Raw genomic sequence first — 19,507 nt, forward strand, 5'->3', positions numbered from 1 at the left:
ACCGCACGGTGGCATTTGCATTTCTTCTCTGGTAATGTCCTTAGCCCATTTTTTTTGTTGTATTGGGTTATTCACTATTTTCTTATTTATAAAAGCTTATCATGTATTCAGAACACTAACCCTTTGTTAGTCAAATATGTGGTCTTTTGTGGGGAAGCACGGGACTTGGTTGGAATGTCTGTAAGGAGGATTCTCCGAAAGGTCGGGGGCTTCTGGGGGGACCTTGACAAAGGCAGCAGCCTCTACCTTTACTTTTCCAAACAAGTCTGACCCCCCAGGTGTTTTACTAGAATCTTTATGTTTAGACTTCAAAACATCCTTGTTTAAAAGACACTACATTTGCAGGCACTTTCTCAAGGATGGTTACCCTGCTGATTGTATCTAAAGGTTAATTTTAGTTCAAGCTGTTGTGACAATAAATGCCTAAAGGAGGCTGGTGAACAGGGCCGTTTGCTCCTAAAGCAAGCAGCCCCTTAGCCCTCTCTTTCACAGAAACGTGTGTCAGAGTAATCATTCATCCGTCATTCAGGGTCTGCCAGTCAGCTCTGGCAGTCTTTTAATGTTCTTTGATATACAGAATATTTAAATGTTTTATTTGATGAAATTATACCAACCTTTTATGTTACAGTTTCTACTCCTGAGTGAGGAGACATAACTTAGAAATACTTCTATTATATTCTAGAATTTTAATTTATTTTTTACATTAAAATGTTAAAATGAAGTTAATTTTACTGTAAAGAAAGAGATGGAGCTGTAACTTATTTTCATAATGGTTTGCCACTGATTTAAAAACATCCTTTTCATATATTTAATTATTACATTTATTTGGGCTTGTTCCTATACTTCTTTTGTTCCACTGACCTGTCACTTTCTGCAACAATACCACACTTTACAATTTTTTTTAATATATTTTATTGATTTTTTTACAGAGAGGAAGGAAGAGGGATAGAGAGTTAGAAACATCGATGAGAGAGAAACATTGATCAGCTGCCTCCTGCACACTCCCCACTGGGGATGTACCCGCAACCAAGGTACATGCCCTTGACTGGAATCGAACCCAGGACCCGTGAGTCCGCAGGCCAATGCTCTATACACTGAGCCAAACCGGTCAGGGCAACAATTTTTAACACTTTAGAACATATTTTAATATTTGACAACACAAAGCCCACGTCCTAGGATAAAAATGGGAAAAAAATTCCAATATTTTATTCACCTTAGGCCCAAAGACTACTTTGATAGAATACTGTGTTCTTAATTAAAAAAAACACTCATATTAGAGTTTGTAAAGCACAGGCTAAAAAAAAATGTGTCAAACAGCCTGGCTGGTGAAGCTCAGTGGTTGAATGTGGATGCATGTACCGAGAGGTCCCAGGTTCAATTCCCAGTCAGGGCACATGCCTGGGTTTCGGGCTCCTTCCCCAGTATGAAACTGCAGGAAGCAGCAGATCAATGTCTCTGTGTCATTGATATTTCTCTCTCTCTCCCCCTCTCCCTTTCTTTCTCTTTAAAATCAATAAAAACATTTTTTAAAAGTTTCAGTTAAATTATTAGTGCTAAAATTCTCTTATAAAATCATGTGATAATGTTTGACAGGATATACAAAACCCCTTGCTGTATAAGAAGAGCTACACATTGCCCCAGTGTTACCCTTTCCTGTGCAAAGCTGGACCTTCCGACTGATACACTGCACTAGGCTGAGCTGTCAGGCTGCAGATACCTGAGCATGTCCTTCTGTGCCTGCTCTGGGGACTCCGTGTCATCTGGGTTGCACTCCCAAGTCCACAGGCTCCCTCAGAGTCTTGGTACCTGGGAATACAGCGGTGGTATGGTAGCACACCGCTGTGCTGTGACCTGGAGTTTGCTTCCAGTGATAGACAGAAACCCAAAGTGGGACACACAGGCTCCCCCTAATGGCTTTTTCCTGCTAAAAACATCCCCTCATCATAGTTTCCCAAAAGATCTTGGCTCTTCTAACTTGTTGATTCTTCTGGACCGGAGGATGCACATCACTCTCTGTAGTTAGGGGAGTTATGGTACATTAGAGGCTTTTACATAGACAGGCATTCCTCACTGTCTGAGTGCTTGCTACATGTTACCTGAAATCCATGGACCAAATACACTTGGATAACTGATAGTCTTCACCATCTGAACTCAGGAACTATAAAGACTCAGACAGTAAGGGAGCCATACAGTAAGGGAGTGTCATGGGGGCTAGGATATTTTGGGGAAGAGCCCATTGGTCTCCATCAGTAGCTGAGATTAAGAACAATGAGGATAAGTAGGGCTTCCTAGGGTCCTTCTACTGGGTCTGGCAAGCCCGAGGACTCAGAGACTGTCCTGACAAGACCCATAAGGCATTGAGGGGGTGGCAGAATCATCAAGATGAATCAGATCAGATCAGGACATGGATGCACTGTAAGCCAAAAAGATTATTCTGGAAAAAAAAATGAGGCTATTGGAGGGCTTTCAGTAGGAGAATCACATTTGTTTTCTGTGTTTTAAAGATCATTTTGGCTGCTGTGCAGATGAGGCTAAACTAGAAACCAGGGGACTAATAGTCCAGGCAGGAGATGATGGTGGTTTGGGATTGGATGGTAGTAACGGAGGTGGTGACAAGTAGTGAGGCTCAGGATGTATTCTGAAGACATACTGAGGTCTGACTAATGTATTAGATGGGAAGTGAGGAGGAAAGTGAGGCACTGAGCGTTCCTCTAGGTTTCTGGCCTGAGTAACTGGGTGAATGAAATGGGGCAGGCTGGTGGTTGAGCAGGTCTGGAGTGTGTGGGTCTACGAGGGGAAACAAGAGTTCTCTTTGGGACATCCTCAGTTTGAAATCACTCCAGGCATTGATAAAGTTGGTTATGAGAGTCTGGGGAAAAGGTCAGAATGGAACTCCTCATCTTGCACTCCGTATATACACATACCAGCTGAATGAAATGTTCAACTGCTTAACCTGTGGTTGCCACATGGTTTTGGCTGATGCTTTTATTCATGTCACCACCTGGCTGGAACACCCTTTCAACCTTTCTCTCGCTGACCGGCTCGCCCTTTAAAACTAAGATCCACGTACTGGCCTCCAAAAGGCTTTCTGGGAACAGCAGGTTGTTAGGAGCCGCCCATCCGTGCCTCCGTGGGCTAACCAGGTCAGAAGCCAGCTGCCCACTCGGTGCTCTGTATCCCCAGCTCTCGGCCCCGAGCTCGGCACCTGGTGGGAGCTGTGCTCCTGTTTAAGGGAGGGGCGCGCTCAGACTTGCTTCCCTTCCCTGCTGGAGAGAGCCCCTGAGGCCTGGGCTACTAAAGGTAGAGGAGGGGTGGTTCCCGAGTCCGAGGCCTAGCGGACCACTGACCCCGCTCCCCCACCGCTCCGACGGTTTCACAGCCGGCGGAGCCGCGCCGGGGAGAAGCCCGGAGCTCGCCTCCGTCTGCCCGGGCGCCAGCACCCGCGTGGGGCAGGAGCCATGCGCTGCCCCCGCAGGGGAGAGGTCGGGGAGTTCTCCCGGCCACCGCGGAATTGCCCCGGGGCCCCGGAGGTGAACGCCGGGGCGCGAACTCCGAGGGGCCACACGCTGCTGAGCCAAGACCGTCCACGCGGCCTCGGCGGCTCGGGAGACGGGGTCCGGGCCCCCGCGGGGCCGCGCCCGAGGGAGGTCCAGGGCGGGACCGGTGTCTGCCGGCCCGCGGCCTGTCCCGCCCCCGCCCCCGCCCCCGCGGCAGCAGGTACTCACCGTTGGGGCAGAGCCACGCGTCCGGCGCCTCAGACCCCCGGGCGTCGCCGGCCGAAGCAGGCCGGGGCGGCGGCGCGCGGTCCGAGGCCGCGCTCTCGCCCATGCCGGCCGCTGCGCTCGCGCTGCCGGAAGCCCGCTGCCGCTCGAGCGCCCGAAAGCCCGGAAGGGCTCGTCCCCACGCCCGGGGGGTTTCCCCGGCAGCGCAGCGAGAAGAAACGAAACCCAGCCGGTCCCTGGGAGGAGAAACGAAACCCAGCCTCGGGTTTGCAGATCGGCTTCTCTGCCAGACAGGAGCCCTACCTTCTCCAGATTCGAGTTTGAATATTGTTTTTTTAATCCTCCTCCCAGGACGCAAGGGGCCAAAGCTCCTGTGTTCAGATGGAGAAATGACCGCTTTTCTGAGAGGTTCACCTTTCTTTTAACACTTTTATTAAATTGATATACTACACAGGTATATCATGAACGGACACAATTAACGAACCGTAACTGCAGTTACCAGTTGCAAGCCTTTATTTAGCACCCATGGGGTACATAGCACCATACAAGAGGAGGTTTTCAGTGCATGTTAACAAATATACCGGTAGAGAACATACAGTTGAAAGTAAGTTGTTCTGGAAAAGCACATAATGGTGAATTGCTGAGGAATTAAAAGAAAACTCCTGGAGATCTTGCAATGTGAGCAAACTTTAAAGAGGAAAAGAGGCAAGTTGGGGACAGCAGAAAAGAGAATATTAAAAACGACAAGCTGGATAGTCTTGACAAATACATAAATGGATCGCAGAAGCAAGAGCATGGGGCTGCAAAACAGGAGAAAAAAAGGGAGGGACTCCTACAGCCAAGTTTATTGCATCTCAAGCAGGTGAATAGAAGAATTACAAGCACAACCCATTTTATTGCGCTTAGCTTTATTGCACTTTACAGGTGTTGAGTTTTGTGGTTTTTTTTTTTTACAAATTGAAGGCAAGACCTTCCATCGGCAAAAAGATTACCACTTGCTTTACTATGATACTTGCTTCATTACGGTATATTACCAAACTGTAATATCTCAGAATTAGGCCTTTATTCCTTGCCAGGCAAACAGGAAGTCCTAAAGAAACTGAATTAGAGACTGAATAATTTAGCTAGCTAAGTCATTGTGAAGCATTTGAAAAACACCTTCCACCACTCTCAGTTTATCATTCTGGTGTTCTACTCTTAAGCAGTAGTAGACCCTATCATCACTGAGGAAAGCCTGTAACACACACACACACACACAAACAAAGACCAAAGGAAACATACAGGGAAAACAAATAAATGAAACTTAGCGGTCACAAAAATATGCATGAAGAAAATGTAAATGTATGTGTTCAAAGATATACTACAACCAAGAACCAAAAAAAAGATACTATTAAAGAACATTCAGGGAAGAAAAAAGAGCCCTAGAAATAAAAAATCTGAGACCAGAAAAATAAAACATACTAGACTAATTAGAAAATTAAGTTGATGAAGTCTTCTAGAAAGTAGAGCTAGAAGACAAGAGCGGGAAATTAAGAGAAAAGATAAGAAAATAAGAGAACCAATCCTGGAGGTCTACCATCTGGGTAACAGGAATTCTAGAATGAGAGAACAGATGAGCAGTCATTAAAGAAAATATTTCCCTGAAGGACAATGTTTGAAAGACCCCACCAAGCACCCCATATAAGGGATGAAAATGAACCCTTACCAGGAACAGAACATTGGGACAAAGTAATACTATAAGCTTCAAGAGAGATAAAAACGGGTTGTATATACAAAAAGAACAGAATGGCATCTGACATCCAATAGTCACCCTGGATATCAAAGCAAGAAAGTCTTCAAACGTCCCAGCAGCAACACTGAAAGTTTAGCAGATGCCTTCAAAATTGGGAATGGAGGCTACTAAGGAATTCTATACCTTGTCAAAATAGCAAACAAGTGTAGTGGTACAACAATATTTTCTTTTCTTTTTTTAAAAAATGTATTTTATTGATTTTTCACAGAGCGGAAGGGAGAGAGATAGAGAGCCAGAAACATCGATGAGAGAGAAACATCGATCAGCTGCCTCCTACACATCCCCCATTGGAGATGTGCCCGCAACCCAGGCACATGCCCCCGACCGGAATCGAACCTGGGACCCTTCAGTCCGCAGGCTGACGCCCCATCCACTGAGCCAAACCGGTTTCGGCGTACATCAATATTTTCAAACATGCAAGGTCTCAAAATATTTACCTCTCATTTTTACTTTTCAAAAGGTATTGAAGGATGTGCTTCACCAATATGTGGAAGTAAACCAAGGAAACAGGAAATAATGGATAAAACTGGAAACAGATTTGACACAGGAGAGAAAAAGTGGGTCTCTAGGACACTGATGGAAGATGATAGCTGTAAACCAACACAGACTGAAGCAGAGTAAGATACCAGGATTTCTACACAAAAATATTTCCCATGCTGATCAAGTGTCTTCACTTCATTTTAGTGCAATGCCTAAAATTCTTGCCATCTTTACTGTGAATAAATGGACTGCTCAACTTTTCTCATCAATCTACAGGCTGTTGAGTTATAATTTTTTGCTTTCTTTCTCGTTCTTTGGTTCCCCATGCTCTAAAACAATTTCAAGTTAAATTTTCACCTAGTTCAATATTTTAAAGAAATTAAATTGGGTCTAAACTTAGAATGAACTTTGAAAGGTAACCAAACTAAACCCCTCAAGTTCAGAAAAAAAAAGAAAACCCCAAAACAACATGATCTCTCAAAAATGAGACCTTTTAATTACTCCTTTTTGAGCTAGTATTCCCATCCTGATTTTAAGGGGTAAGTTCCTGACAGCCGAATATACACTACAGTACATCTTTGTTAAGGAGAAATCAGTTTTAACTATTGGAGATTTCCAGCCCCCTTTCCACTAGGCCAGCGCTAGGTAACCTTCCCTTTTTCTCTAGAAAACCAATTTGCACAACATGCTCAGGAGAATGCAAAAGGATGTTTCAGACTTGAAGCTCACTTCTGTTTTGTTTTTTAAATGAAACTCTTGCCCAGCACAATCTCTTCTAGTCTAAATAAGCCAAGTCTGACTAATTTCCTGTTTTCTTTTTCTATGGTTCAATCTAGAACAAATATCTTCCAATTCCTCTAGGTTTCTATTCCCTCTTTTCCTGTCTGTGTTTGTATTAAAGGAATAACGAGAATCTATTGGAAAGCAGTTTCACCTCAAAGAGTTTGCCAAACTCTTCTCTATTGAAGGGCTTCTCACCCTTTCTCACTCAAGTGGTTTAACGCGACAGTACTTCATGGAGCTATATTCCTCACGCTATTGTCAGGAATTAAACATAAATAAATTTTGTAGGTAAAGTCATGAAATGTGGCCATTTGGATCCATGAACTCAAAGACAATAATAAAAAACAATTAAGAACAACTTAATTATATTGTAACATTTGTTTCTCTTAATATATAGCTTACAAATAAATTACAAGATATATAGCAGTATTTCATAGAAAAGACACACTTCCATCTTACTCATGTAAAGTTGAATAACGGTAAGAATCAAGAGATACCCCATGTGTATGAAACTGTCCTTATTTTGTTCCTAGCATTTCTAAGTCACACAAATGAACTCCCTGACAAGAGAAGACTGAGGAATTCTCTTCATCAATCAAAAACTAAATTCCACTGACAACTGAGCATTCTTTTCTATGGCTCTAATTTCAGCTTGAACAGCTAATTTCATGAACAGGCATTAGCTCCAACATTTATAGTATTTTTTTCCTGCACTTATTAACCCCACATTGGCAGAGGATTTCTTTATCTGGCACAGTTCCAGGTTCATAACCATAATCCCATGTTAATTCTGTTCTTGCTTTCACATACCTAGAAAGTAGAAATTAAAAAAATAAATAAATTACCCTGAATAAACCAAACTTGACTACATTAATTTTCATGTTAACATAATTAACCATCCTCAAAAATATGTTTATTCTCTCTGACACACACCAATTAGGACTGCTCTTTCATTAAAAGAATAATCATTTGAGTTTTATTTCAAATGTGCTAAAATCCTAAGAAAGAAGAAATCTGTCAATATCCACGAAGAAGGAACCTGGTGATGTGATGAGGCCTGCAGTGTGGTATTTGAGTGTAGACATTATGCCCATGTAGCAATTTGCATCATTTATCCCCTGAACTGAACTGGGTGAGAACTGCCATCCTTAGCCCTTTCAAGCATTAGCTCTAAAAGGAAATAAGAATTGAAATTTCAGCTGTTTCAAATTTTGCTGAGTAGGAAGAGTTTGGGATAATTGAATATTCTGGAGTACTAGATATTAGGGGCCATAGCACATATCTTTTCATATTTTCCTTTTCTTTTTTTTGCTTCCATCCCTGTCCCTCTCTAGTTTCTTTTCTTCTATTGTTGTTTTTAAAGTCACAATTTCATAGTTATATCATAAAAAATTTCAAACCTGTTGGTGAAGAATGCCACCAATGGAAAATTCCTGTCATGTGTTTCTACAAAAACATTCTGTACCAAAAGATTTGGGCAACAACTATGCTGTTAAGAAAAAAAAAATTAAAACAGAGGTTAGATACAGCATACAGTGTGATGTCTTGTTCTTTGAAGCATTAGAATACCATTGTTTCCAACAAAGCTCGCTTATTTTTGTTTCTTTTGCTTTTCTGTTGACTAATATGTAAATTATCATAGCTCACTACAATTCAGTTAATAGTAGGAGTCTATTCAGAAAAGCCTGTCACATTCTTATATCCTGCTGGTAGAAATGCAAAATGGTATAAATCCCTAAAGAAGATAATTTGTCAAGATTATTCAATATTATAAATGCATGTATCTTTTGATTCAGTAATCCCATATTTGATAATGTATTCTATAGATACAGCTATACATATACCTATGTGTAAGATTATTCATCAAGCATTGTTTTAACAGTAAAAGTTTGGAAACAACCTCAAAGAATATATATATATATATATACCTATATATATAAAACCCTAATATGCAAATAGACCGAACGGCAGAACTGGTCACTATGACGTGTGCTGACCACCAGGGGACATGCGCAGAACATGGCGAGCATCAGCCATGGCAGGATGGTGGAGCAGGTGAGTGGTGGCGCCAGACTAAGGTGGGGCACCAGTTGCCATGACTGGGGTGAGCCTCTGGTGGTTACTGAAAATTCTTTGCTCCTAAGTGCTGTGGTCCCGCCCACTTGCACCTGCAGCTGGCACTGGAGTCGCCGCTCACACCCACTGCCAGCACCTGGCGTCGGTCCTGATCACTTGGTGCTGTCAGCCGGTGCCAGCCCCAATTATTCTGCGCTGTCAGCAGGTGCGACTGGGGCCAGCGCCGTCAGCACGTGGGAGCAGCAGTGGTGGGAGCGGGGCTGCTGGCAGAAAGGGGACCGGGGCCACTGCCGGAGGGGCTGGGCGGGGGCATGGAGGATGGGCTGAGACCCACCCCTGTGCCCACCACAGCCTCGCAGCCCACAGTTCCTTTCAAGGTGCATGAATTCGTGCACTGGGCCCCTAGTCTAAAGAGAATTGGTTAAATAAACTTTAGTATATCAACACAAAAGAATTCTATGCAGCTATGAGCAAAAAAAATGAGGAGCTCTCTCTGTGTAGTGATATGGAAAGATCTCCAGGGTACATTGTTAATTTAAAAACACGGTATAGGACAGTGACAACAATATGCTATCTTTTACGTAAGGACACATATTTATATTTACTTGTATTTGCATGAAGAAACACTGTAAGAATGAAAGAGAAAGTAATACAAATTATTACTATAGGTGGCACAGTAAATGTGGATATAGTATTTCTCACAGTATGTTTCTTTTTCTAACAAAACATAAAAGTTTAATATGAAAGACTGTCTATAACCAGAGTTTTACATCATAGTGAAGAGGCCCTTTGGAAAGGGGACATGTGTAAGCACTGCTGAACGTAACCATTACTTATACTTGTTCCAACAGTATCTACAGATGATGATGCTATTTCCTATTACCACCCACCATTCTAATATTGTTTTATTGCCATCTCCACACATTCATTCATCACCAGATTCATAAAAGAATCAAATCCCCACGATATTCCTTGGACATGTGGGCAAGCTTTTCATTTCAATGATAGTAACTTCCTGTCCATACATTTTTAAATTTGAGCCAATGAGCTTCACTCATGGTGCTTACTCGGCAGGCTTAGAGCTACCTTGAAACAGAATTCTATTTAGCTATATGTATGTATTCTGCATGGCTTATTATTTTATTTCAATTTTTAAATCATATCAATGTATTATCTAGGTAGAAAAATTAAATTAAAAAAAAAAAAGAGCAAGATAAAGAAAAAAAGGAAGAGCCTGTTTTTGTTGTTTTTTCTCCTACAAACAAAGGAGGGACCTGGCTCATGTGCTGATTGGGAGAGGTGAAACCAACTCAATCGTGTATGTACAGCCACCATTCAACATAACTGATGGGAAATAAAGCCATGAGAGTCCTTTGCTAGGGATCCTTATTTAATGGGTTTCCTGACATGTTTGGCAGCAGTGCAGAAGCAGTCAAAGTGGAATAGAGAATAGCAGTTGGGGGACAAAGAAGGGGAAGAGATCATTTTATTCCTTGTTAATCAAGTATTCTAACTAGGAAAGAAAAAAACAAACCAAATTAGCAGATTCACCTAGCAAGGAAAAAGTTCTTTGGTTTTATTTATTTTTTAAAATATATTTTCATTGATTTCAGAGAGGAAGGGAGAGGGAGAGATAGATAGAAACATCAATGATGAGAGAGAATCATTGATCGGCAACCTCCTGCATGCCTGACACTGGGGATCAAGCCCGCAACACAGGCATGTGCCCTGACCTGGAAATGAACCATGACCTCCTGGTTCATAGGTTGACACTCAACCATTGAGCGACGCTCGCCAGGCAAACTCTCTGGTTTTAAAGATTTCCTGACTTACGAATATTTTTTCTTCTGATGGCAGCTGAATTACATGTAAAATTATCAGTGCACATAAATTTCAAACCATTCAAATGTCACATTTAGAGAGGCACTGAACTTACCTTAAAGATGTCAAAGGAAATGCTTATGAGAATCATGGGCCATGCATGCTTCCCTTCCTTCACCTTTATTTTAGGGGAAAAGTCAAAGCTGCCCATCCACTAATCCCTTCCCACCGGGAGGAAGAAGAGCTCTGATACAGACAATAGAGAACAATTAAGGCCGCATCCAGGGGACAATGTGCCATAGTGGACCTTTCCAAACGATGTGAGGATCAAAGTCCGTGTCCTCCTTCCATGACTCTTCACTCTCTTGGATATGATAAGCAGACAAAGTGGAGTCCAGAGATCAGGGAGCCATGCAGAGGGCCTGGCTCAGCTCTCAAACAGATGGTTCAGGGTTTCCCCATGGTTCAGTCACTAAAGACTGGAAAGACTATATAGACAATGGGACTAAAGGTTGAAGGAGATTTCTTTCCCTTATAGGATACCTGGGACCATATAATCTTTGATAATGCCTGATAGTAGGAGGCAGGATAGAATAAAAGTCACAAGGTAACGTCAATTTCACCTTACACAAGAGATTATAACCAATAATACAAATTACTCCTCTTATCATGAAGATAACAGGAGTCTTAAGTGTTAATTAACCTTGAAATCAAAGGAATCATACATAATTCTCTATATAAATGAAATAAATCTTCTTACATATATCCCAAACATACACACAAACAGAAAATGACTGTGGTTTGGGAATTTAAAAAAAGAAGATAGTTATATGCAATATTCTGATAAATGTACTGGTTTTCTACACTAAACCATGAAATCACTCAAAACTTACTAAAAGTAAGTAAAATAAATACCTACAACTGATTTTTTTGAACTATTAGCGGCATCTCTGAAGAAGAGCTACTGTATTATATAAGACTCAAAAGAGAAACTTATTCTATGTGTCCCACTGTGATTTTTTTTTGGAAGTAATAAATCTTCCAATAAATGTAAATAATTTTCTTACATACCATTTATATAATTTTCTTAAGCAAATGTTTAACAATGTGCCATATACTGTTTAAGCACTTTACATACTATATATAACTCATTTAATCCTATAAGTTATTATTATTATCCCCATTTTATAGAAGTCAGAAATAAGGTATGAGGTCAAGTAACATGTCCAAGGTCATACAAGTGAAAAACTGGCATCCTAATCCAGGTAATCTGGCATTAGAATTTGTTAATCATATTTTCCTTCTAATTTTATTAAAAAGCACACACACAAATGTTTAGAAATATAAATCTCAGCTGATATACTCACATTAAGAAAGCGGCCCACATTTCCTTCCTTTGTGGCATCCAATAAAAACACTCTTCCTTTACTGAACTTGAGAGATTCACATGAAGTATTATTCTTGGTTTCACCTGGCAACTCTTTATTACAAAAGACAGAATGGTTTTGACATGCTGGAGAGTTTTCCTCTTGGGGCTTTAGTATTTGAACCTCAAACTTCTTCATAATATTCTGATTATCCAGTGTGGTTGCTTGGTTACATATGCCCCCTGGTGAAGTTTCTTCTCTACCTTTAGTTATATCTATCACATCTGATTCAATCAGCAAATTGTCTTCCGAATCTTCAACTTGATTTGAGCTTGAGTCCGCTAATAAACATTTTAGAAAGAATCGTCAGGAAATATACTTGGCTAAGCAATAGTGCTAAGATTAACAATGCTAATTAAATGCTAGTTGCTTTAATTACCACTAATCCTTAAAATGTGTTAAGGCAGACAGCACTCCAATTTTATATATGAAAACTTAGAGCCTCTAAGGGATTAAGGGACTCACCTGACCCACAATAATAAAGAAATTGGGTAACAAACTCAGAAATGTCTGGTTCCAAAGTCTGCCGTCTTTCTACTACATAACAATGCCTTTTAATGAACTTACATGTTGCTTCCTGACTTCTCTTCAATTTTGGATTCCGAATTTAAGTATATTCTAAATTTTTAAAAATTGATTTTAGAGAGAGAGGGAGAAAGCAGGAGGGAGGGAAGCGGGAGAAGAAAGTGAAGGAGGGGGAGGAGAGAGAAGGGGGGGAAGGGAGGAAAGGGAGGGAGGGAGGGAGGAGGGGGAGAGAGAGAGAGAAAGAGAGAGAGAGAGAGAGAGAGAGAGAGAGAGAGAGAGAGATCCATTTGTTGTCCCATTTATTTATACATTCATTGGTTGCTTCTTGTATGCGCTCTGACCAGGGATCAAACCTGCAACCTTGATGTATGAGAATGCTCTAACCCAGTGGTCAGCAAACTGCGGCTCTTTGGCCCCTTGAGTGTGGCTCTTCCACAAAATACCACGTGTGGGCGAGCATGTACAGTGCGATTGAAACTTCGTGGCCCATGCCCAGAAGTCGGTATTTTGTAGAAGAGCCACACTCAAGGGGCCAAAGAGCCGCATGTGGCTCACGAGCCGCAGTTTGCCGACCACTGCCAACTAAACAATCCAGCCAAGGCTAAGTATATTTTAAACAGCTCTAACAGTGGTTTGTAGGGAACACTCCAGGTCTTTAAGACACCAAAGGCCTGAAAAGACCCTGTCGAAGTCATCCTCTACAATAACTGTATTGCTATAACTTTTGCTGGCACGCAAAACCCTCTCTTATAATCTTCCATTTACAATTTTTTTCTTAATATTGACTTTTTTATTTTTCAGATAAATTCAGTGTAGGTGTACCTTAGATAAATAAATAATTTTATGTAACAAGTGATCTTAAAGACCATAGACATGGATTGACGAGAGAGGGGAAGAACAGTTTCTATGCCTCAGCCTTAACTCTCCCTGCCTTCCTAGATCCGACCAGTGTTTTGGTTTCATCCACATATGCTTGTGAATCTTTGTTCTCAGTGATGAATTTTGTTAAGTCTCGTAATAGGAGTAGCCTGACGGATGAAAGTAGTAGCTCGTGCATATCTCTGAAGGTCACGAAATATAAACCTGATGTAAAATCTCTGTCATCAGTGTTGCAGCAGCAAAAGTCCCACTGATAATATCAAACGGAGTCATAAAGTTTTCTGTCGGACTATCAGTGTACATGTATACATTAAAAAATAAACGTATTTTTCATCATCACATACTGTGTTTTTGTTGCTCGAATGAATTTTATTATTTCTTCAAGGTTCTTCACATACGTACACCTTAAGAGATATCAAGTAGGCGTAACATGTTCTCAAAATATTAGGGTTGGCATGCAGAAGAATTTTGAGTCAAAGATTTTGCTGGTTTTGGCATGCACTCACAAAAAGGTTGCCCACCCCTGCTATAGGCTTTGTACACATTCGTGTTTGGTGTGTATTCTAGACGACTATTCAATAATCCCACTTTTACAAACAATAATACTTTAGAAGAAGATTAACTGCTTAATCATTTTTAGAAATAATTTTTTAGAATATTCAAAAGTATGAATGCATGTCAAATGAAATAAATCATTTATTTTTAATAAAACTTGTACCACATCAGTGGCATGAAGAAATAGTATTTCTCTATGTTATTGATTTAATCATTACTATTGCTGGCTGCTGTTCCTATACGTACTCATACTTTAATCATAGATTACTTGTGAGCACTAACAGTAAATAACTATTTTTTTTCTTAGTGCCTCCTATATACATTGTAGTGATCAATGAAAATGGCAAAACAACCAAAAGCAATAGCACTCATTATGATTCACATGCATTAAAATGGTGAAGGAAATCAGAATATGTCATCCCAAAATATGCCGCTTTGATATAAGAATTATTTAAATAGCACATGTAGAAAAAGCTCTCTGCCTCCCCCTATTCTGCCTAAAAGCAGGATATAAATTTACAAAGGTGTGCCTTCTCCTACTAGAAAGGACAAAAGTTAATCAACGGTGACAATTTTAGACCTTTATTATCCTTGAGATTGAACCAGAGGAAACAAACTTTACTAACTAGTCTGTACCTACCACTGGTTTCCCATATATTTGCCTTCCCACAATTTGCCACCCCTGAAGACTAAAGGTCCTTTTCCTTTGTCTTGCTATGCCTCTAAAAATTTATTGTTCTTTGGCTAAGATTCTAAATAAGCAGGAATTCTAAACCACCTCTGAGTTACTCATCTCTGAGTATAGCAGTCCCCCCTTTATATGTGGGAAATACATTCCAAGACTCCTAGTGAATGCCTGAAGCTGCGGCTAGTACTGAATCCTATACTGTTTTTTCCTACACATACATACCTATGAGAAAGTTTAATTTATAAATTAGGCACAGTAGGAGATTAAAATAAATAGACTAATTAAAACATACTGTAATAAAAGTTGTATGTGTTCTCTCTCAAAATACCTTATTGTAATGTACTCCCCTTCTTGTGATGATTTGAGATGGTACAATGCCTATGTGAGGGGATGAAGTGAATGATGTGGACATTGTGATGTAAAGTTAGGCTACTATAAGGTTTACTTGAACATAATCACTGCAATACTGCAACAGTCAATCTGATCAATGAGATGGCTACTGAGGCAAGTAGCATAGATAGTGTGGATACTCTAGATAAAGGGGTGTCCTAGGTAGTATGGAGTGAGATGACACAAGATTTCATTATGCTACTCATAATGGCATGCAATTTAAAACTTATGAATTGTTTATTTCTGGAATTTTCCATTCAATATTCCTGGGCTGTGGTTAATGTGGGTAACTGAAACCATAGAATGTGAAACAGTGGATAAGGGGGACTACTGTAGTCCCTTGTGTTACATGTACAATACACATGATGATAGTAATAAACTTCTGTTTGTTTTGTCAGTCTAATTTACAGGACCCCCCCCCCCCCCCCCCAGTCAACATAAGATAGGGAGAGGAAGAGTTTTACCTCCCCTACAAGGTGAAATAATTACAATACATAAATGCCTTCTCTTGATAGGCCTTTTCAGTCAAGGAGTTTCCTTGCCTCCTCCAATCTCCATCCTTTGAGACCAGGCAGAGAAATGGGAGTGCAGATATAAGGAAGCTCAAAAGAAGAGGTAATGAGTCATCTCTCAGCAATGTCTCCCCACTCAGGGATATAGTGAAATGCAAAAGGACCCAAACCCAGGTTTGTCAAGTTGTAATATTAGCTATGGCAGGGTTGGTAACACTGAAATACAAGAACTCAGGGTAGCAATATTTTCACTTTTTGCTGAGCATCCCCAGCAGCAGCAGTGTTGGCTGGAATACTGCAGTAGAATGCAGTGGGGTTTTTTTTTTCTTTTTCTTTTTCTTTTTAATGCTGTATATTTTTAAAGGACCCCCCAACAAGTTAGGAAATGGCTGCTTTGGACAATGCCTCCAAAACCACAGATAACACTGTGGACAATGTAAACTAACAGTTGTGCATCCCACTCCTTCCTGCCATGTCAGGTCACGGGTGGCATCTAGATGAGGGACCAGCAAACTTCTATACGAGTCTAAATAGTAAATATTTCAGGCTTTTTTGGGCCATATGGCCTTTGTCATGATTATTTAGCTCTGCTGCTATAGTGTGAAAGTAGAGACAATATGTAAATGAATGAATGTGGTGGCTATGTTTCAATAAAAACTTTATGGACACAAATTAAAATTTCCTATAATTTTCAAGTGTCATAAAATATTATTCATCTCATTTTTATCAGTTATTTAAAAAGGTAAAAATCATCTTAGCTCATAGGCCATACATAAACAGATGGTGGTCTAGATTTGGCCCACAAACATAGTTGCCAACCTGTCAATTTTAGACAAGCAGTAACTTTTGTGATGAATGCAGCATGTTGGTTTTGGAATCTGAGAAAATGAGCCACAGATACTGAGCAAGACAGACAAAAAGGCAGAAGAGACAGGCAGGGTTAAACAAAGCCTACTTTTCATCTCTTTGGCTTTAGAGTTCAGATGTACTTGGGTTGGTTCAAATCCATCATTATCTTCAAAGGTGACAGATTCTGAGGAAGCAAATCCCTTAAAAGAAAACAAGGAAGATGTTACCTCCTAGGTCAGGAAAAGGAATTTAATTTAGCGCTTAGGCCTCTTTTATCAAGTGTCAATCTTCATAGGCTGTAGCTACTACATTGGTTTTGAAAGCCGCACACCTGATAGCATAAGGAAACTTAGGAGTGATGGAGCCCTTTTGGCTGTTCTACTTGTAGGCATGTCAGTTAGGCTACAGCTATGAAGACCAGAAAAACAGTCAAAGCATTAAAACACAAAATAAAATTAAAATACATCTGTTGTATCTCTTAATTCTGATACCAGACTATGAATTTGGATAAAAACACTCTGGCTAGTTTCTACTTCCAAAAAATGGTTAAATAAGTTGCCTAGACACTGCAGTGACTTAAAATGGTGATAACTTTTAAAAAGTGTTATCTGCTTAAGCACAACACATGACACAACTAACTGCTCAGTAAAAGTTGACCATTAATGCTATTCAAATACTTAAATGGTCAACATTTATTGAGCACTAACCCAAGAGTCAAACATGTTTCTGATGTTTACCTCACTTAATCCTCCTGACTTTAGATACTATTATCCTCATCTAACAGATAAAGAAATGTAGAAAAGGAGATGTCACCCAGCTAGAAAGCAGCAGAACTGGAGTTCAAGCCCAGCTCAGAGTGATCCCCTGGCTCAACTTTTTCATAATTATGTATGTGATACTGAGGATATTCCTACTGTAGGTTAGTAGGCAGAGGGCAAAATTTGCAAACTACCCAAAGCAGAGTTATTATCTTCATCAAAGCCCTATGTGAACTACCATTATGTCCGCCTCTCTTCTTTTTACTGCATCTTTCTCTGTTCCTAAATTACAGTCTCTGACTAGTTATTCTAGATTGAAAACTACCTTCAGTGGCTATCATGTAAAATGTTGCTTTCTGGATGACCTTTCATTAGGTTGCAACTCTTCTTTTTCATGCATTTCACAACCTTATCTCCTTAACCTAAATTACTCCATCCTTTTTCTTTTTTTAAAAAAAATAGATTTTATTGATTTTTTTTTTACAGAGAAGAAGGGAGAGGGATAGAGTTAGAAACATTGATGAGAGAGAAACATCGATCAGTTGCCTCCTGCACACCCCCTTCTGGGGATGTGCCTGCAACCAAGGTACATGCCCTTGACCGGAATTGAACCTGGGACTTTTCAGTCTGCAGGCCAACACTCTATCCACTGAGCCCAACCAGTTAGGGCCTCAATCCTTTTTCTTAATATTTTTCTTATTATTATTATCAACTCACACACTTTAGCTTCTATAAATTCACAGAACAGGATGTCTCTCAGTCTCAGTGGAACACACTAACCATTATGGAGGATACTAAGTAAATAAAATGTGATTAGTAACACTTCAACAGTATACCCATTTCAAAACAGTAAAATAAATCCTACACATTAAATAGCACAAACAATTTGAACTAAGTAAAAGATAGAAAGGTGAGATAATAGTTAATAGTCTCAGAAGGACCCCATCTACATTTTGCAGTTTTTACCATCTTTTTCCCATCGGGTTGAATAATGGCTATCTTGGCTTCTGGAGTTCTAATGACTGAATGACACTGAATTCTTGAAATATTGTTGTATTTCATTTCTCTGAAAAGAAAAGAAAAAGTTATTCTAGATAATATCAATGTTATAGAAATATCCATTAGAAATTAATGTAAGTAATAATATCTATGCCTCACCCTTACCAGAAGAGAATATAATAATACTAGAGGCCCAGTGTATGGATTCATGCACTGGTGGGGGGCGTGGCCTGTGGGGATCAGCCTGCTGTGGGAGCTCTGCTCATCCGGGTCAGCTGAGCGGCTTGGACCTGCCCTCTGAGTGGCTGCTCCCACTGTGGGAGTGCCATTCATCCTGGTCAGCTGAGTGGCTCCCACTGTGGGAGTGCAGTGACCACCAGGGGGCAGCTCCTGTGTTGAGTGTCTGCCCCCTGGTGGTCAGTGCGTGTCATAGCAACTGGTCACACGGTTGTTCTGGTCATTCCACCATTTGGTTGCTGGGCTTTTATATATATAGACTAGTGGCCCAGTGCACGAAATTTGTGCAGGGGTGGGGGGGGGAATGTCCCTCAGCCCGGCCTGCACCCTCTCCAATCTAAGACCCCTTGGGGTCAGTCAGACATCCCTCTCGTAATCCGGGACTGCTGGCTCCTAACTGCTCACCTGCCTGCCTGCCTGATTGCCCCTAACCACTCTGCCTGCCTGCTCGACCCCAACTGGCCCTCCCTGCTGGCTTGCTCACCCCTAACTGCCCCCCCTTGCTGGCCTGCTCGCCCCCCAACCGGCCCCTCCATGCCGGCCTGCTCACCCCCAACTGGTCCCCCCTGCCGGCCTGCTTGCCCCCAACTGCCCCCCCCCCCCCCCCCGCTGGCCTGATCACCCCCAACTGTCCTCCCCTCCTGGCCTGATTGCCCCTAACCACCTCTGCCTCGGCCCCGCCACCACAACTTTGTCTGGAAGGATGTCCGGAAGGTCTCCCGGTCTAATTAGCATATTACCCTTTTATTAGTATAGATTTTAAAGTCAATGACATTTTAAAATATATCAGAAAAAGAAGAAAATCATGAAAAAGTATTGGAAATAGATGGTGATAGAAAATAAACATAACTGCAAAGCACAACATCCATAAAGAACCTGATTAAAGTCATCAAGTTTTTAAAGGTTAAATTCCAGAAATGCAACACTGAAGAAATAGTGTGTTCACTAGATTTTTAAATCTCAGTGTCCTTGATTTCTCAGTGTTAAACTTACAATTGTGAAGCAAGTTTATAT

At 40.9% G+C, this 19,507-nt stretch overlaps 1 protein-coding gene across 5 annotated transcripts in view; it reads right to left on the minus strand.

The window, feature by feature from the left end:
- SETDB2 (SET domain bifurcated histone lysine methyltransferase 2) overlaps positions 1-19,507 on the minus strand; it is a 108,263-nt gene that overhangs the window by 37,119 nt on the left and 51,637 nt on the right. For 2 of the 5 annotated variants that reach the window (XR_009451330.1, XR_009451329.1), the window contains 6 exons: positions 18,224-18,323; positions 16,606-16,699; positions 12,042-12,382; positions 8,178-8,266; positions 5,929-7,587; positions 4,655-5,685 (listed from right to left, as the gene is read on the minus strand). Coding sequence is in view for 3 of the 5 variants with exons in the window: in XM_059684579.1 (XP_059540562.1) it covers positions 4,235-4,336; positions 12,042-12,382; positions 16,606-16,699; positions 18,224-18,323 (637 nt within the window). In the remaining 2 variants the exon portion in view is untranslated. The other 3 variants (XM_059684579.1, XM_059684580.1, XM_059684581.1) reach the window with 3 other exon arrangements.

Source organism: Myotis daubentonii, chromosome 2 (assembly GCF_963259705.1).
Source record: "Myotis daubentonii chromosome 2, mMyoDau2.1, whole genome shotgun sequence".
In the NCBI taxonomy this organism is placed as follows: Eukaryota; Metazoa; Chordata; class Mammalia; order Chiroptera; family Vespertilionidae; genus Myotis; species Myotis daubentonii.